This window comes from Haliotis asinina, chromosome 6, assembly GCF_037392515.1.
Source record: "Haliotis asinina isolate JCU_RB_2024 chromosome 6, JCU_Hal_asi_v2, whole genome shotgun sequence".
Classification (NCBI taxonomy): domain Eukaryota; kingdom Metazoa; phylum Mollusca; class Gastropoda; order Lepetellida; family Haliotidae; genus Haliotis; species Haliotis asinina.
The window spans coordinates 47,458,465-47,479,310 of record NC_090285.1 but is presented as its reverse complement, the minus strand read 5'-3'; the positions used below and the strand labels follow the sequence as shown (position 1 = coordinate 47,479,310).

General features: G+C 39.9%; 1 protein-coding gene across 1 annotated transcript in view; it reads left to right on the top strand.

Annotated features, from left to right (window-relative positions):
• Positions 1–17,173, top strand: part of LOC137287921 (serine-rich adhesin for platelets-like) — a 60,502-nt gene extending 43,329 nt beyond the window's left edge. Inside the window, exons 4-17 of the mRNA XM_067820295.1 lie at positions 175–304; positions 2,970–3,101; positions 3,587–3,679; positions 3,984–4,751; positions 5,106–5,250; positions 5,586–5,661; positions 5,929–6,168; positions 6,682–6,856; positions 7,363–7,560; positions 8,035–8,131; positions 8,525–10,270; positions 10,625–10,799; positions 11,494–11,541; positions 13,905–17,173. Of these exons, the coding sequence (XP_067676396.1) occupies positions 175–304; positions 2,970–3,101; positions 3,587–3,679; positions 3,984–4,751; positions 5,106–5,250; positions 5,586–5,661; positions 5,929–6,168; positions 6,682–6,856; positions 7,363–7,560; positions 8,035–8,131; positions 8,525–10,270; positions 10,625–10,799; positions 11,494–11,541; positions 13,905–14,003 (4,122 nt within the window). The 3' untranslated portion in view covers positions 14,004–17,173. The remainder of the gene's footprint in view (positions 1–174; positions 305–2,969; positions 3,102–3,586; positions 3,680–3,983; positions 4,752–5,105; positions 5,251–5,585; positions 5,662–5,928; positions 6,169–6,681; positions 6,857–7,362; positions 7,561–8,034; positions 8,132–8,524; positions 10,271–10,624; positions 10,800–11,493; positions 11,542–13,904) is intronic.
• The last annotated feature ends 3,673 nt before the right edge of the window (positions 17,174–20,846 follow it).

Here is a 20,846-nt window from a genome sequence, read left to right as displayed (position 1 = left end):
CATGATGTGTCATGATGTATTGTTTATAATACACAGGCATCCAGAACAACAGTTTTGCAGTTACTTTGTGATACATGCCTGTGTTTGTTTGTTTGTTTGCTTGTTCGTTCAAAGGAAGAATAGTACCCTATGCTTGTGTTCAGTCCACATTTTCAGTGGTTTGTTTCTTTTCAGCTGAAGACAGAGGAAGATGCTAAACTTGGACGCATCCTGAGCAAACAACGGTACCATCAGAACCAGCTGCAAACCCAGACACGACCAGTCAGATCTGACACACTTGCACCACGGTCGCTTGACACCTCAGGTAAGTGAACGTCTTCAGTACAGTATCTGCAATGTCAGGTGTAGTGTCAAGTGCAGTTGCCTGTGGACGGAAACTAATTCTGCTATTGAAATATGACAATCAATTAATTAAAACCATTTTAAAACCCTTTAAGTAATTGTCACCATCACATGCTGAATTAAAGCCTTAGCAGACTCACATCAGTTGGTTCTGTCTGGTGAAAACAGTCAAGTAGGTCACATACTGTAACGACCAGGACCCTGTTTGCTGACTCTTACCGCAAGCATACCAACAGCCTGTTCTTCAGAAATCCACAAGTTGCAGTAGAGATTGTTAGCTTTGAGAAGATGTTCCTCCAAATCTAAAATCTCAATTAGGTACTCTGAGGTATGATTTGCCTATTGTGGGTATGGTTTATCATTAATCTGGGACCCATTTCATGAAGCAACCTTTACTACGATTAACCTTAACTCCCATTCTTCAACATAGCACTAAGGTTACCTTAGTGATTTACGATCACCTTAGTGCTTTGTGAAAAGAGGCCCTGTTCATCATGGAGTGAGCCAGTATGGTTTTACGCTGCTTTTAGCAATATTTCAGCAAAATCACCATAGGGTGCGCCAGAAATGGGCTTCACACAGTGTTCCCATGTGGGAAATCGAACCTGGGTCTCCAGTGTGACGAACGTTGATTAACCACCAGACTTCCCCATCGCCCCTCATCATGGAGAGAAAGCCTCATATATTACATGAACCTTTGCTGATATTAGTGAGTTGGAAGTGATCTGAATGATTTGGATTTTTCATTTTCTCACTGGCATTGAAGAAATACTGAATGATTGTCTGCCAAAGTCTGTAGCTGCTGATTGTTTGGGACCTAATCAGGTCTGGACCCCATCTAGTGTAGTTGAAAGTGTGGTAACATTGATCAGAGTTCTATTTACACCACAGCAGATTTTCTCACATCTCCTCAGGTGAATACCTTGTTTATTAACAAGGCCATTGTGTAACCTTCCATACAAATGAAGTCTTGCTCTCCCAGCCCAGTAGGACTTTCCCTTTGTTGAGACTTACTGGGCTATGATCTGCCCTGGAAGACACACAGGTGCAATGTCTGGTTTACATTGCAGCTATTATTCAATGTCAGCCAGTAGACAAGAAGTGTCTGGTTCAAGAGGATTTTAGCATTGTGTACTTATGAAGATAAGCATACAGCAATCAGGGCCACAGTTATGACTTTCAGCCTCGGGAAGGGACTGTATTAAATTGACATTGGTGATGAATTGAATTCTCCTTGCCAGTCTTTTGTTCTACTGTTGAGCCATTTTCTGTTGTCAAGGTATGGTTGAATCCAAGCCAGACGGTCAGATCAAGTGGGGTTACATGTTTGTAATCTGAAATCCAATACTGTCCCCATTATGTACAGAGTCCCCCCTGTATGGATGTATAGAAGCACTCTGTAGTTGCCCCATAGATGGTTCTCAAGGACCTCTGTGAAGTGAGTGCTTGAGTAGATCCACGGATATGAAGTCAGTGCTAGACCTGCAATGGTAAGTCCTCTCAGTAGTTGATGGTTCATCCAGATGGAATTACAATGTGAGGCAGCTGATGATGACTGCTGGCAGTGTTTGCAATACTGTACTTTGCCAGTTAGCCATCGGGCTTTAAAATCTACAGGCCCTGAATGAATGTGATTTTTGTTAAATTCAAACCAGTAAAAACAAAAAAGACACCACTGTAGTTTCATATGGAAAGTTTTGTTTTGGTGTTGGTGTTGACATTCCTACATGCAAAGCGCTGAAATAGCAAAACGCGAAACTGTAAGTTATTGTAACATAATGGATCCTGGATGATTCACGAACGTTAATAAAGAAAAATAAAGAAAACAGTTATAGGAAAAGATTTCCGTTTTTACAAAAAGGAAGAAAATTTACTGAAGTCCACAAGACCCTGCACATATTTGAAATTGAAGCCTCTGCCTGGGATGTTATTTTGAACACTGACTGATGGTTGACAACATCATGCTTGCAGGTTAATATGAAGTCATATCGCTTTAGTCTTTGATGGAAATTATCCAACAGCATCTACAGCCTAGTGTAGTGATAACATACAGCAAAACTTCTCAACATGTTTGAGATTGCCTTGCTGTTGTGCTGTCTCATTTAGGGTGGTGGGGTAGCATAGTGGGTACAGCATTTGCTCATCAACCTGGGTTCAATTCCCCACATGGGTACAATGTATGAAGTCTGGTGACCTTTGCCGGAAGATTGCTAAAAGCAACATAAAACACTGACTCATTTAAGCATCTTTCTTTCAAGGTCCATGAAGAGTAGAACATGTCCTCAGCAACCCATGCTTACCTTAAAAAGCATCTATTCCTATAGTAAGAGGCGACTAACAGGATCTGGTGGTCAGGCTCACTGATTTGGTTGACACATATCATCAGTTCCCAGTTGCGCAGGTCGATACTCATTGTGTTGATCACTGGATTGTCTGGTCCAGACTTGATTATTTACAGACATATAGCTGCCATACAGCTGGAATATTGTTGGGTGTGGCGTAAAACTAAACTCACTCACTCACTCTTTTTTTCAAAGCATCAACACAGGTTGGAGGCTCTTGATGAGAATTACTGGAAGTAGTCATGTCGGTGTGGATGGCTTTCATAATTTTACCTTCTGTTTCAGGAGAGTCACCTAGGAACAATAACTCTCCACGGCAGTGTTCCCAGACCAGTCCTGCCTCTCTGCCCTCCCCACGGGATGCTCATAAACAGGCTCCCATAGACAGCTACAGGCACCCAGTCACAGCATGGACAAGTATGTTGTATCCAGTTATCCGGTCAACCCAAGTTAACATAATGTGTTTCAGTTTGTGGTTATGTATATGGAATGAGCACCGGAAGCTGCTATATTTTAGAACAAATCTTATTTGAAATCATTATCAACAAGGAGTATGCTTATCTTGAATCAGTTTATTATAAGGCAAGATTGTATTGCATATAATTTTAATCATTGGAGCCAATTAGTTGAGGGTTTTGTGGTTTATTAGCTCAGAATTTTTGCTGGGACGATATAGATATAGATAGAACTCTGGCATTTGTGCTGGACACATTCCCTGTCCTTTCCCTGTTGAGGTACTAGGGTAGTTTAGTGCTTTATGTATATGTCTTGCGGAAGACCCAGTTTCAATTCCGCGCATGAGTACGATGTGATATTGCTGGAATATCTTTATAGTGGCATAACACAATGCTCCCTCACTCACTCTGTTGACCAGTGTTGCTGTATCAACCTTTGTGTCCTAGGTGTCCAGGAGGAGTCCAGCTTCACAAGCCGGACGTCGTCCAAGTCTCCGCGTAGTGGTGATGACTTGGTGGTCCAGGACGTCTCAGCTGATGGTCAGTACTAGACATGACTTCCATCTAGATGACAAGCTATTCCTACTAACTGACTGTGAATACATAGAATACTGATACATGTTCCAGTTTTATGTTTGAATATAGTATGATTCTTACTTTGGTTCAACTGTCAGTGTGAAGTTATGGACTAATCTAGAGGTTCTCAGATGCCAATATTTGTTTCTTGAGAATAAATACGGGGTAAAAATTTAATGTTGAATAGTGTCACAGTATTTTTAAAACTTGCCTACCAAGATGTTTTATGTCTTTGATAAATCCTGACTAAACACTTTTTTCAATCCAGATTTTGAGACAAGAAGTAGCACCAGTCTCTTAGACTCAGACTCCATCTATCTTCCGGTGGATGCAACAGGTTCTCCCAATAAACGCCCAATGACTGCGCCAACAGCCTCCACCCCTGGCACTGCAGCATTCATCTCCGCTCTCACCTCAAACAATGTACGCCCCTCCACAGGTGTCACGGACGCACGAGAAACGAAATACGATTCACTGGAGCGGCGCGTGATCAAACCAATAAACCAGAGCATTGTGAAGGGGCACCTTAAACCGAACTTTGACTTCTCACCACCCCAGTCATCAGGGACAGGTCCCACGACACGTGTTCGGAGACCAACGCCACCTACTGCCGAGGGTCAGGACTATGATACCAGTATAGACACCGGTAACCATAGTGACCAAGAGAACATGGATAAAGTTCCCATGCAGGAACTGAGTCTTATTAAAGACAAAGTTGGTGCTCGGAAAGCTCAGAGAAGCTCCACTCCTTCTATAGAGGAGAGGAAGGCTAAACTATTCAATAAAAAAGAGAAAAGTGACTCCAATAAAAGCAATATCCCAGTGCCAAATAATCGCACTGATGTAGTTAGTCAGGCCAAGTTTAGCAAGGGTGTTAGTAGTGACAGTAAAAGTGTTAAAGGGAGGTTAAACCTAGAGAAGTTCGAGGAGGCAGGGAAACACAGAGGCTTGTCAAATACAGGAAGTAGTGTTCGGGATTCAGGCTTCCTGTCAAGACCCTGCAGTGATGCTGTGCTTGGTGATACTACAAGTGAAGGTTGGTTGATCCTTATTGCTTAGATCAATGCTCATGATGTTGATCACTGGATTGTCATTCTTTGTAATTCTCTGCCTATACTAGTTTTCCAAAATGCCTGTGACAAAAATGTTGAAAAAAACTAATATTTGACAGTCTACAAGACAAGAACCTGAGCATGTAATCCTTTGACATCCTTTTCAGCAGATGTTAGTCTTGATATGCTGTTGCTTACAACTGGAGGCTGACACAGACTATGTCTGCAGTATTTTATAGCTGGAATATTGCTGACTGTGGCGTAAAACTAAACTCACTCACTTACTCCAAGATCAAGATGACAAAAGATGACAGTTCTATCCTTTATTGTGTCCACAGAGCAGCGAGCAGCTACAGTCATACAGGCATGGTGGCGAGGGTGTGTGACAAGGCTGAATGACCCAAAGGTGGTTTCAATCCGAAAGGAGATCAGAGCACGGAGAGCAGAGGATCACATAGTCCTCCTCAAGGCAGAGCTGGAAAGGTAGGTGGAGAAGTGCCGTGAACAATGTTTCTAACTTACTTGCTTATTTAGTAATCTGATGAGTGTGGGTGTTTTTTTTCGTCTTGGAGTCTTGCTGCATATTTTAGTCAAGATGCGTATGTAGTCAAAATGTGTATCTGTCCTCTGTTCCCTGGAGTTATTTGGCTGGACTGTTGTCAAAAAGTGAACCTTTTTCAGTTACTCCTAAGTTGAAACTATGAAAAATGGCAGAATAATTCCCAGCATTGATGCTTTAATTGTATATTTCTTTGATTATTGAACTGAACATAATTGATAGCCTTAATAAGGTAGTTTAATGGGGTGTTTTACTTCAGACACAAGCACCAGTCAGCGGAGGAGAAGAAGTTGCGAGCGCTGCAGATGGAGGCGATTAAGACACTGTGGCAGGAGGTGAGTACTTGTCTGTTTGGTTTGCTCGTAGATTGATTTCCATTTTAAGTGTGTAATGAAATTGTGGGTCCAAGTTGTGTTCCAAAATGAGAGTAAGTTTTAAGGTTCTTGTCATGGCCAATATGATGAAACTAAAATGTATTTTACTGGAGTTAGGTTCTCCAGCCACTTTATTTAATCAGTTAGCTTATCAACAACTGCCTTAATAATGATTGTTTGACTACTGTACTGCTTGAATATGGCTGACTCTCATCCTTCTGTCTCCAGGTTCAGTCCCTCCAGAGCTGGAAGGCTGAGGTTCTTGCTTCTCAGTCCTTTCGGTCCTCCCAAGACTCCATCAACAAGCACTTCCTGACCGTGTCCAATAGCCAGAGGACATCCAGTAGCATGGACAGGTCCGACATCCTGGAACGCCTCTCTGACTCTACGTTGCGGTCAGCATTCAGCCCTGTAGATGTAGAGAGGCAGCGGGACCTGGAGAAGACTTGTGCAAGTCTACAGTCTCAGGTGAGAGCAGAAAGGCTTGTTTCCTCCAAAATTTAACTGAAATGATTTGTTATATTTGAAATATTGTTCAAAGAAGTGTTCACATCAACTCCCTTGTTCATTGTCATGAGAACACTGTTATTGAGCCGTGTTTCACAGAAGAAAGGCCATATCTTTTCCCTGCACTCAATCATCTCATGAACACTGTTGTAGTGCAGTGTTCCATACAGTGTCAGTGGGGTAGCCTAGTGTTTAAATCATTCGCTTGTCATGCCAAAGACCCAGGTTCAATTCCCCACATGGGTACAATGTGTGAAACCCATTTCTGGTGTCCCCCGCCATAATATTGCTGATATATTGCTAAGTGCAGCATAAAACTAAACTCACTCACTCACTTTTCCCCTCAGTTGATCGCTGTTGCATCAACTGTTGTTTCCTTGGTGTTCTTGCAACTGTCACAACTACTTAGTGTCTCAGTGTTAAAGGCAGCTGTGTTCACACCCTCTGCGACTGTCTTCATTCCTTGTGTCCTAGGTGTCCCAGCTGAAGGAAGCTCTTGACACTGTCTCCAGTGCGGTTTTCCGCAGTACCTGTTTTACACTCACCCAGGGGCAGGAGGCTGAGGAGACAAGCTCCTTACATGTTACTGGCAATGTGGAGGAGTTTGAGAGTCTGGAATCAGACGGCACCCCCTGCTCTGGACGATGGAGTAAGTACATGTCTATCAGCGTCTCTTTAGGGCCAGGTTGGTAGATTTAGAAGTTTTGATGTATGAAATAGATTATGATGACCATAACGTTATTTCAAATTCCTCTGATAAGAGATGATTTTTTGGGTAAATATGTCAGCTTGTATAAATATCGACTTGAAATTGTTTCTAAAACAACTGTTTTTATTTATGGGTATAAAAATACTAACAGGAGGTTTTGTTCAGTGCAGGTATTTATTGTCATGTTCCATTTTAACACTTTATGTTGTAATGACCGATTTTGAGTTATATTGCAAGTCATTTTCTCATTTAGAGGCTGTGTAATTTTCAGGTGGTTAGACTCTGTGACTTTCAGTCATCATTTACCAATACCATGGTTTCTTACCTTCTTTTGTTTGTGAACAGAACACTCAGTCAATTTGCTTTTTGTGGCGGATATTTAATAAGCTTAATTTTAGGACAGTATTGACAAATTTCTTCAATATTATACCATCATGTCCATGCAGGTAGTGTACCCCACTCACTGTCCCCCTACCCCTCAGAGGAGGAGGAGAGTTACTTCCGCCAAGTGCCCCAGCTCGGCGTCCCCACCCCGCCGAGAGCTCTCCACCTGGAGCACCGGGGGGACAGCTCCGTCATACTGCACTGGCAGAACTCCAGACTGAGTGATGAGTCTGGGAAAAGTGCCAGCAGAAGTATTATAGGTATGTGTCACGATATGGAACTATTAATGTCTGATGCTACTGACTGACTTGCAAAAATATTATTTTTAACTTGAGCTGTGTACTAGTGTAGTTGATCTGTTTGTTTTTTAAATTGATATGATTTACAATAACATGTATGTTGCAAACAATATGAGCAAAAATGTTCAAATACATACCCGAAAACTGTTCAAACCAAACCAAGACTTGTTACATGTATTACATAATTCATTCATCTAAACATTTGATAGTTACTGATATCCTACCTTAAACTCTATTGGTTGTATTAACACTATCACTGACAATACAATTGTATTCATTTCTAGTGACATGTAAATATTTCTTACCCTAAAGTGATATAGTTAGTTCTTAGAATTACAAATTATGTTCATTGAATGACGTCCTTAGAAGAAAACTGATACAAGAACACTGATACATCAACATCACTTTGAACATTTCCCTTGTGTTGGTTCGCAGGCTACCGGGTGTATGTCAATGAGAAGTGTATGGCCTTGGTCGCTAGTAACAAGACTGTCGCTCTCGTCACGGGTCTCGATTCTAGGACAACATACAAGTGAGTTGATGCCAATTATTCATTTCATACATTGATATTACTCCTGGAAAATGTTATGTAAAATTAGCGTTTAACAAATTGGATTCCTTACAGTAAGCAGCTAAATTAGGACTATTTTTAGAAACTATGTGATGTTTATGCAGGTAAGGTTGTTTGTATATTCAGTTTTGAAAATTCTTAGAGAGTTCAGTGGCAATATGAGAGCAAAATAGGTATTTAAGAAGAAGAATTTAAGACAGTGGTGATGTACCATTATTATGTTTCAGTCAAAATGTTATGGATCTCAACTTCTTTTTGTATCGCATACACAAAGTTTTGGTTCTTTTCCTAACCCGTTCGGCAGGTGAATGTTTATGTTTTTGAATATTATAATACAGTGTTACCTATGTGTAGGTTTTATGTGAAGGCCTTGTCAGGCCTTGGCGAGAGTTACGAGTCCAACATCATCATGGCCAAACTTGCCAAAGGGGCGGAGCAGAGACACTTGTCAGAGAGCAGTGATAGTGACATGCCAGATGACAGTGACAAGGACCATGATTCCACTGAGAGTCACGAGAAACGTCGCCATCGTAAACGTGAGACACGTAAAAATCGTAAAGTGAAGTCTCCGAGATCAGAAAAAACAAAATCACATTCAGCAAAAGATGTGGAAATTACAAGAGATATAAAATCTGCATCGCCATCAACATCAGAACGGCCACGAACGGCTCATGCTGTTTCTGAAGCTGGAGCTCCTATCCTAACTACACCAAAACGGCACATGCATAAAAGAAACAAGAGTGGTGACTATCAGCAAAGTCAGTTCTCTGATGGCAACATTGACAGTTCTCAAAGTTCAAAACGAGTATCTGACGGGAATCTTCAGAGCCCGTCAGATCTTCCCCGAGTCTCCTCATCTTCATCCCCGTCCAGTGCGTCCAGCTCACCCACCAAGTCCTGCCATCATCACCCATCAAATCTCTCATCTTCTAAGCCTGTTTGTAGTGAAGGCAACAACAAAACACCTCATACAAGTGCTCTTACTGACTTGAAAGATGTGACTGTGATGTCAGGGACTTTCACTGTGGACAATGCTAGCTCCTACTTACAAAGCATCACTGCCAGTGTGGTCAAAGAAACTATTGCCTCCTCTAAAGCAAAGATTAGGGAATCTCAGGAAAAAGAAGAATCGGTGAAGACTCACCGGAGAAGGAGGAGTAGTGATTTCAAACTGTCTGATTTGACAGATGGGAAGAGTGAAGGGAGAGGGGATCGTAGGAGTACAGGGAGTGGTGAGGGGGAGTCGGAGGTGGATGGAGATAGTGTGACACATAGGCAGATGGACAGAAAAGATTCAGAGAAACGATTATCAGATGGTGCAAGCGATGACTCCCTGAGAGAAGGGAAGGTAAAAGGTCATCGGAGGAAGCGGAGTAAGGACCTTCAGATTCAGGTCAGTGAATGGAGGAAGGATGAGGAGGTTGGTGGGAAGGCTGGGGACAAAGCTGAAGCTGTTTCTGCTGGTAGAGACTTAGACAATACCAACCAAAACAGGCCAGTTATCGATGGCCGTAAACGTCATTCATCTGGCAGTCGACCTAGTAGTCCTATGCTTATTGAGACAGGTGATAAGGAAGTGTTTGAGAAAAGAAGGACACCAATGGCTGAGACCCTTGAACAGAGGCTCCTCAGCTTGTCTTCAAAATCAAGCTCTTTAGGGTCTCTTAGCAACAAGGGAGGTAACTCTGATGGTGCAATACGGTCTCGTCAGCTCCCTGATCCTAATTTGGTGATGGAAGAGTCTGGGATGAGGAAGAGGACAGCATCAGTTGGCTCAGAAGGTGAACTCTCCCAAAATGCCAAATCGGATCAGAAAAGCTTTGCATCTAAACTGTTGCATAAGCTTCAAACCTTCTCCAAGTCACAGGAGAAGACAATAAGGGAAAGATCCACAAGGCGTAAGAATTCAGGAGAGTCAAGTCGGGACTCAAAGCCTCCGTCAGATGATGAAGGACGACAGCCACGTGTGAGACGGGTCAGTGACAGTGATCATGAGGCTTCCTCTGACACCAGCAGCATGGCCAGGAAACATGGAGACAGCAGTTCGGGGAGTCACTCAGATGACAGCAGGTCCACACGACCCACAAGGACACATAGGAGGTGGGTGGAATGAGTAACTGAAATGCACATGTTACAGATACTTCTGGAAAAGCAGGAAGTAGGTTTTAGATTAGTTATGAAAATGTGTAAATGAGAGGGTATCATTGTTATTATTTTTGATTTATCATTTAAGATCTCAGTGATGTTTAGAATGATGAAAGAGTTTTTCAGGACTGTTTAATGATTTCATCAGTGATGCCTCCATGATCTGTTTGGTGCTTAGGAAAATTTGAAGTAGAGACAAACAGCAGAGAATCTCTCCCAAGTGACTCTGTTCTGAAATGTGTATATCTCAGTATTTTCATGATAAGCAGGTGTCATAATGGTATATGGAAAAACTTATTTTCATCCCAGGACACCTTCAGATGGGAAGTTGATGCCTCCCTGGGAGGGAGATCGCCCCACCCACAGCCCCATCATCATGGAGGGTGCAGCCTTCAAGAAGGGCTCATCTAATGTCCGGCGACATGCATCCTTCCACGGCCTGCTGCCGTCCAAGCAGGACAAACATGGTGCTCAAGTCTGCGAGGTGAGATCAGTGATAGATGTGTTTAAGCTACATCAGCAGATTTGGAGATCCAGCTAAGACTGGGGCTTAATGGTTACTCTCAAATATACCAATGAATTAGTATTCTTATTAGCCCCTGGGTAGTGTCAAGCACCATTCAGATTCTGGGTAAAGACTCTGTGAGCCAAAATAGTGTTTGGAACTTTATTTTAACATCTTTTTGTCAAGAGTGTTTGGGATCTGTGATTGTTGACAGGTATGCTATAATAAAATCAGTTGATGCATGCGGTAGGGCGGATAACACCCGAAAATAGGCCAAATCGTTCTTTTGGTGATGCAAACAATAAAATTGGCATGATTGCTCACCATGAGCGCCCTTTTCAGAAAACAATGTTGGCCAATGAAAGATCCAAGATGGCCCTTAGTTTTCAAGATGGTAACATAGAATTAAAATTTTGTTATTTTTGTCGTAGCTCTTGTATATATTCTGTGTACAAGCTCACCTTCTTCATCATCTGAACGTCTGATGATGTAAAGGTTTAGACAAAAGACACGACCAATATCAATCAATACTTCCAGGCCTGTGATCATTAGCAGTGAATTTCTTTGTGTCTTGTTAATATTTCAGAGGCTTTGATTATTTCCACTGCTGGCTACATCATGTGGCTGCTTTGCTTAGAAATATTTCTAGAGGTGCTTGAATTGTTTGTTTCAGGAGGGCGATCCGCAAAAGGCTGAACATGGCGGTATGGCTTTACCCACAGTGAGTTTACAATGTGTTCCTCATGTAGATCACAAGCACCTGTCTTCACTCCAATTTCTATTACCTGTTCATTGACTCACTCCATATTCATAAATTTACATCAGAAAAAAAAACATATCTCAATTATGTTCATGTAAAACATTGAAAAGGTCAAAACTGTTCTTTTTTGCTGAAAGTGCTAAGTTTGACCAATGCATTCGAGGTCATCAGAACTGGGATTGTGATATTGGGATTTGTTGCTTTTGTAATCTGTATTAAGATATGTTGATTGTAATCTTCGTCCTCATCCCAGACCTCTTCTTTACCATCATTAAAATCATCTGTCACAAGGATTCTATCTGTATCAAACCATCATCATCATCATCATCATCATCATCATCATCATCATCTCTGTGATCATCACTCTCACATTTTCATGTTTTTCCTCCAGGACTAGCTCACATCTACGGGTGTAAGACAAGGTAGTATTTTGTCTCCAGTTTGTTCCATAATGTTGGTCTAGTTTATGGTTAGAATGCCTAGCCCAAGTAGCCTTCTTTTGTTTCTGACATAAGTTTAAGCGTAATTCTGTTTTCTTTTTTTTACTTCAATCTCATTGTCTGTAGCAAATTTTAGTTAATTATGAAGGTGTGATTATCTCAAATAGCTTTTGTGATTTGCCCTTTAACTTCCTCATAGTGTGAAGGAAATCAGCTGCATTTTTTCTTTACTCTTACATTATCCCTCACTATGCAATGCCTTATTGCCACGGGAACAAACAGGGTCCCTCACAATTCAACACTGAGCGTTACCTTGTTTTGACGAAGTTGCCACTGCATGTGCCTATGTTTTCAGTCATCATTCAGCATTGGGGAAGCAAAAATATATTCAGAATTTGCAGTTCTTTGTCATGTTATCAACAAATGTTGTTGTGATAATGTAACATTTTTGTATTGATATTTTGAAACAGTTTACAATCACATTGTTCAACTGACTGCATGCCCCAATCTGTTTATCATGCAGCTGAGGGCCGGTTGAGGTTACACATTCTTCTTCTCGATCTTAAAGTTTTACTTGTCTTGCATGGCACCAAATCTTGAACCTTAGCAAATTTTGAGTGGTAAGTGTCCGTCCCCAAGTTGACTGAAATAATACACATAGAATAATACTCAGTTTCTGAAAAAGCATAAAAACAATTTTTACAGTGTTATTGTTGTAGTTCAGGGTCCTGTTTCACTAAGTGATCATTGTATTAAGATGATTGAAACGCCCATGCTTTAAAGGTCACATGAAACCAAAACAGCAAACACAATTAAAACACAGTTATCACTTGTCTATGATATATAAAATGAATTGGTGATTGCGAAAAAACAAACAAAATTATAAGCGTATAATCACAAATCAAAAGTGCAATATTTTGTAATTTGGTTTGCTGCTCTCGAAACGAAGCAGCCACAATACCGAACCCAGTCAGGGCTGATGGATGTGCACTCATGTGTAGCGACACCTTGTCATTGGCCAATGGTTCATATGCCGATATGCTTAGCCAGTTCTTTGTTTATGGCTTATAAGCCTGATAGGTGTTAATTTCAAATTGCAAATAGTCAGTAATTGAACCACTTTTTCCCCCAGCGCTGGGGAAAATTTGGTGAATCATTTGAACTCCGACTTCGCTGGCTTTTTTTCATCGCATTTTTTTTTTTCAACTGTATAGGTTGAATTGGCATTTTTGATGATTTGTTTCGGTAAGTGCATACCGTAAGGTATCAGAATCTGCAAAGTTGTGTTTTACGTTGTATGTGACCTTTAACATAGGCTTAAGATTGTCGTAGCACTGCAATCGCTTTGAGGAACAGGGTCCAGTACTATGAAACTATTGCAGCAATGAATTGTATGCCAGCTGACTGACAATGAGGCACCATTAGGGTTGAAGAATTTGTGAGCAGTGAAGTACTGTCCGGTGGACACCTTCACAAACAGCACCCAGACCACCGTGAAATGTATTTGTAGACTAGATTGATGAATGCTTTCAAAGTAGATGATGGTTTTGCAGTGTTTAGTTTAGTTGGATAATGATATTTCATAAGGTTTTATAAATTAAAAACATTTCATGTAACTTACTGAAAACATGAGGTCTTTTCATTCTTCTGTAATACAATTCAAGAAGCAGTGAAGTATCAATCATATACTTTTCAGGATTTTAAGTGCAGTGTGTTCAAATGATTTCTTCAGAAGTGCAAGTCTTAGTCAAAGAAATAGACACGGTATTAAACTGAACAGAAAAAAAAAATTAAGTTCCCTATGTTAATTAACTATTAGGTAAGGATATCAATTGTTTGAAGTGTATGTGAGTTTTGTTTCAAGATTTCTGCCTTCTTTTCCAGGACTTAATCAACAAAGTTCGCAGGAAGCTCCGATCACGTTCTCCAAGTCCATCTTTACACCAGCCTGTCATCTCTGCTCAGAAACAGCACAAGTCATAGCCAGATATAGTGACTCTGCCTTACTAGAATATGTGCTTATGTTTGTGAGACTGCCTTGGATGTGCTTGTCATCAGTTGTGCTTGCAGACAAATTGCAAGGCAACATAGTTATCCACCCCTGATTTCAGTCATATTAGCAGTGACTTGCTACTCATTGCCATATTAAAGTCCCATTGCCTAACAGGACACTTATATGTTGAAGATTGTCATGTGGATGAATGTGACTCTAACCAATCAGCTACAGTGTCCTGAACCTGTATTCTGTATGAACAGAGAAGAGAGTGTCTGGATATTCCTAAAATACATGTTCTGTAGGCGCATGCTGTATGTGTACATGTGTGTAGTGGTGACAATTTCAACTATATGCAGTTTGACTTCTCCAGATGCAGGAGATAACGCAACCCCAGCATGTACTTATCATTATTACCTGACTGAACAAAGGCAGCTCTCAGTGTTCAGAATTTCAGGTGGAGACAAGTTATGCATTTCGTCAGGTTTTCCTCCAATTGATGTAACCAAAACCTTCAAAACTGTGCTACACGCAACTCACTCACAGAATCAGTTGCCTTTATCAATGTGGCACAATGTGCAACCTACTTTTAATGAACATGGATGGTAGTATGCGTGGCACTAAGCTTTTATATATGTGTGTCTGAACATCAGGACATGTGTGTACAAGTACCCAGCATGCAGGGGTGTTTTTGTGTCCCAAACATTCCACGATACATATGTGTGTATCATTAATACATCTGTGTGTACTAGTACATCTACTGGGGCATTGTTGGAGCCTCTATTAGTAAAGAATGTGTGGCTTTCAATGTTTGAAGTCTCTATGAACTCCTTTGACAAGTAAAAGTTGATGTACTGTTGAGAAGTTGATACACTGTTATTTTGAATTCATGTTCTCGAAAACATACCCATATTGATTTTCAACATAGACAGATGTTTTGTTACTTTCCTACTGCAAAGCATAATCGACATTTAGTGTCTTTTCCTGCTGTTATGATGATAATATTCTTAAAGAATGGAGTAGTAGAGGGCAATGGTTGATACTGAGGAACCTTGGAATGAACTGAGGACTGGTTCCTGAAGTTCTGACAATTTCTGATAATGTTTTTATCACCATTTGTTACATCTATTATATACCATTTCAGTTGTTTAGTTGTTATCGAGTTTACGAGATAATTGGAGTTGGAGATAAAAATGAAAATGGCTTTTTTAAGAATTGTCAAATCAAGTTTTGTGTTCATGCAACACAAGAGATTATCATGTTCACCATTAATGTTTAAGACCATACGAGATCCAGGCATATTTGCTGTGCAGAGTTGTCTTTCTTTAATGTAGGAGGATACTTAAAGATCATGGTTTTTAATCACAGATTCACCAAAATTATTATTCCTGGCTTTAAACCATTATGCACATGGGTTTTAACAAACCAGAAAATGTCTAAAGTGTACCTCATTTCACTGGTCCAAATCACATCAGATCGATATAATGTCATATAATTAATATTCTGTTTGAGGCTGCAGCATACTCACTTATGTAGTTGTCAGGTTCATGTTAATGAGTTCATTGTCAGCACTTATACATCACAGACATGATGAATATCATCTTTAGCACTAATATCAGAATTGCAGAATTATGTCAACATTTTCATAGAGCTGGTTATAAGGGTATAAACAGGATGCTTACAATGAAGTGTGATGAAATCCTTATTCCACAAACAATTTAGCAAAACAAAGCTTCAGAATATTTAGAAACATATCTCTATATTTCTATGTTACGCTGTTGTTAGCACAGACTTTTATGATCGACAAAAATAGGTTTGTGTGTGTTGTTCTGTTTTTACTGTCAGGTTACACAAGAGAAATCTCACAAAAGCAGTTCATAAATCAAATTTGTGTTAATGAGCTGCTTCCTTAAATATTGCTGATGCTGCATTTAATTTGGTCCCTTGGCTATTATTTATGATGTTGCCTTGGAGACATCAATATGTCAGTGTCAAGATCTTAAGCAAAAGTACACTATTCGGATATTGTCAGTGAAAACAACTGCTAATTATAAATATATTCCCTTCCTTCATAATATCTGGAGAGGATATCAAAACTGTGTCAGGGTAAATAGGTTAGGGTTGTGTTTATAATATAAAGAGGGGGATGATTGACAGACAATGCACACTGATCTGATTCTGTCCTAGATATTTTTTGTGCTATACAGGCAAGACAGAAGGTTGTATGATACAATATATTGCTCATTCATTAATGAGATCGGTATGTACTATTCGTACAACAATTAAACAAAATTACCTCTTTATTAAAAAAAAGATAGGTCATTAAATTGAAAGTGATACCATGGCCTTCAAATGACTGTCCAATCAGATGAGTATTAAGCCACATCTGATGGTGGTCTGTATGCGGGGTTTTTTTTTTTGATTGGCAAGTAATAGTCACCAATGCTGTAGTATTGTCTTAAAAGATGTTGCTAATTCTCTACTGTTGCCTACATGTGTAGTGTAGATATCATTGTAAAAAGGATCCTGTGAACTTCATTTCTCCATAAACACAAAATATACTGAAGTCCTTTTTTTTTAAATACTTAATTCATACATTATCCTGTCCCTCTGTTAAAAGCAGACTTCATGATGACAAACTCTACTCCAAGTTTTTTTCATTGGTTACACATCAAAGCCTTAGGGAGAATATGGGCACTTATTTCTTTCACAAAATTAGCATGAAAAGTTTTCCAAAATATTATTTGTTGAGTTATTATAAAGTTTAAAAGCATTTAGCTTAGTTTAGTTGTTTTCCTAAGCATTTAAAGTATATTGTTCAGTATCACAGCATTTATCATGTACAGTATTAATACAAATATATACAGGCATTCCTCTCCCATGTCACAGATTCCAAAAGAAAAGGTCTTTAATCTCTGCATGCTCTCCATTCTGTTGGTTGATATTAGATAACTCTGATCTCACACATAGCCGTTGTCAATGAAGTCATTTGGAGATGCTTGATGCAGTTGTTGTCGTTGTTGTTAGCCAGGTTGTTGATGTTGACAGTGCACAATGTTTAAATGTGATACCTGTACTCTCTATGCATTTTCCTATGAATATATGTGCTCATTACACAGACACTGGAGGAAGTTTGTAAGGAAATAAATCAGTGACTATTTTGGTAAGAGTTTTTGGTTTTTTTCTCGGAATGTATGTGCATGCTATGTTTGAGATGCTGGAAGAATCACCAGAACAACCATCCTACTTAACTCTTGCAAACAGGGATGTTCGTCTCATGATTCTAGGATTCTATGTGGAAGTCGCAGGGGCTGAGTGGGCTAGGCGGCTGACTTTGTGTGCTGGTGATTAGGTGCCTGGTTCTGAGGGTACGGGTTCGAATCCTGGATTGGACTCAACCAAAAAAGTACTAGAATTTGTTCTTTACTAAGAAAGTGAAATCCCAGATATGACTTATGTTGCCCGTGATTCTAGTCGTATAATCATGCTGGTCTTATCAAGACAGATCTTGAGGTGTATATATATATCACAATATGACTTATCTTTTGGCACGTGCATAACAAGACTTATCTTGAGGTGTATGTATAAGAATTATCTCAAGGTATATGTGTAACAAGACTTATCTCAAGGTATATGTGTAACAAGACTTATCTCAAGGTATATGTGTAACAAGACTTATCTCAAGGTGTATGTATAACAAGACTTGTCTCAAGGTATATGTGTAACAAGACTTATCTCAAGGTATATGTATAACAAGACTTGTCTCAAGGTATATGTGTAACAAGACTTATCTCAAGGTGTATGTATAACAAGACTTGTCTCAAGGTATATGTGTAACAAGACTTATCTCAAGGTATATGTATAACAAGACTTATCTCAAGGTATATGTGTAACAAGACTTATCTCAAGGTGTATGTATAACAAGACTTGTCTCAAGGTATATGTGTAACAAGACTTATCTCAAGGTGTATGTATAACAAGACTTGTCTCAAGGTATATGTGTAACAAGACTTATCTCAAGGTGTATGTATAACAAGACTTATCTCAAGGTGTATGTATAACAAGACTTATCTCAAGGTATATGTGTAACAAGACTTATCTCAAGGTGTATGTATAACAAGACTTATCTCAAGGTATATGTGTAACAAGACTTATCTCAAGGTGTATGTATAACAAGACTTATCTCAAGGTATATGTGTAACAAGACTTATCTCAAGGTGTATGTATAACAAGACTTATCTCAAGGTATATGTGTAACAAGACTTATCTCAAGGTGTATGTATAACAAGACTTATCTCAAGGTATATGTGTAACAAGACTTATCAAACCTGGGCCTTTCGCCTGACGAGCAAATGCTTAAACCACTAGGCTACCCTAACGCCCTCTGCAGCATGAATAACAACACGAGGGGTTCACAGTGTCAGTAGCCGTGTGCCATCTTGTGCATTGATGCACCTTTCCACCATCAAGGCCACTGACTGTCAGTGAAAGTCTTGGGGAAGATGATACCATGTCTGAAGAAGGACTTGAGTTCTTGCAACATTTCTGGAGGATTTGGATAATGTCATAAATGTCACTCCACTTCATCCTAGACATGTTCAGGGCAGTATGTGAAATACTCACTTGCCCGGTAGCCCGTGGCTAGTTATAATCCATTCGGACCAGTAAATTTCCACTGTGACTGGCCTGACTGGCATGTTAATTTCCATGGGGTCATTTTCTAAATTTATAGATCACTCTTTCCAATGTGTTAACTTGTAAAATGCTCTTTAATCTTACAAGACTGTGACCTGATAAAAATGTCCAGCATATTAGCAGGGAAATGATGAAGCCCATGTCATGCCGAAAGTATCTTATTCTCATTATTTTTTGTAATCTTTTTGCATAGTTTCTGCATTCAGATTTTGGTTCTGTTGCAAAAATGGTATATCTATTACTTGTAAAAGCCGTTTTACCGTTTACTTATAATTATGATTATACCTACTGTGATGCCCATCTGAAGTGTGTTAGTGCGGGAGTGAAAAATAAACCATTTCCATGAACAGAAATCCACAGAATCACAGAGTCCATTTCATTTTTCTAAGTTTAAGAAAAACACTCATTGAGATAGATACGATTCCTGGTGTTTGTTAATAGGTGAGTATCAGGGGTGGGTACAGCTTTCTGAGAAAGGTTGGAGGAGGGGGTTGCGGGGAAGAGAGAGTGGGTGTGTGCACACTATTCAGAAAAGAGTGAGGGGTTGGGGGATACATACTTTTTCGTCAGAGTTTCAATGGTCATAACAAACTTTCAGGACAAAAGGGTTGGGGTGCACACACACCCCGCTGGATCTGCACACACCCCAATGAGTATATGTCCAGCCTCAGTAGTGTTACTGATACTGGATCTGGACTAGATCATACGTTACGACATTCATGTAAACTTTCATACTAGATTCATGTTGACATTTATGGTCATAATCCCCAAGAAATACCACAGGTATCAATAACCGAGCAACTTTCATACTACATTCATGCTGACATTTGTGGTCGTAATCCTCAAGAATACCACAGGTATCAATAAATGAGCAACTTTCATACTGCATTCATGTTGACATTTGCGGTCATAATCCACAAGATATACCACAGGTATCAATAACCGAGCCAAATATCAGTATCTGGTTGTAAAGTGTGCCAAATGCAGTAACACCTCTGACTTTCCTCCTCACTATGGATTTGACGCTGATAAATTATGCTTGATTCTTGATGAAGGGCTTGTTCCAATCACATTGCTGTAGAGGAGGATCCCTCTGGTGTATTACGCCATCCATCAAGTCCCTAAAATGCAGTGGGATTTCGACTCTTGACTCTTAATCCGCCTTCTAGCATTGTCGCCCATGAATGCTGGCGGTGTGAGGGAGTGAGTAAATGAGATTAGTTTTACGCTGCCCTCTGCAGTATTCTAGCTATAAGGCGACGGTCTGTAAATAATCAAGTCTGGACCAGACATTCCAATGATCAACAGCATGAGCATCGATCTGCACGATTGGGAACTGATGACGTGTCAACCAAGTCACCGATCCTGACCACCTGATCCTGTTAGTCACCTCTTACGACAAGTATAGTCACCTTTCGTGGAAGCATGGGTTGCTGAAGGTCTATTCTACCTGCATCTTCGATGTGTTCAGAAATTGAATTGATCATGGGAATGTGTTCTATCAACCCTGTCTAGATTTTAGTGACACCCCCATGGATATGCACACATATTCATGTATTCAAGGTAACTTAGGCTTACATTGTGTTTGTATCTACATGTACCAGTATGTAAATGTTACAGAAAGGCACTCACTCCCTTCAGTGCCCACACCCGTCCATTACCCTGGCAAATGTATTGTGTGACACTGAAGTGACATGATCCATGCTGGTAATTTCTGGGGATCTAAGTAATGGCATTCCCGGAATATTGCTAAAAATGGCGTAAAATCTTGCCAGCTTACTCACCAATTTAGTAGTGAAATGTTAGAAACAGAGCATGCCCAGTTAATTTGGCAATCAAATTATCGAAAAAACATCACTTTCAAATGTTTTGAAAGTGGCTTCTGGCTTACAAGAGATGAGACAGACAGACTAAAGTCAAAACAGATAAAGTTTGATACATATTGTAAGTAAGCTAGTGTGGATCAGGCAGTCCAGTGACAGACAGCATTGTCATGGAAATAATAGCGTAAAAGTAACTGTATGTATAACTAATATCCTGTAAGTAATTGGGATATAACGGCATGGGAATATGTCATCTGCTTGTCTAAATGTTTCACCCTAATTTTTTTCATTGATGATATTGAACTTTAAACGCTA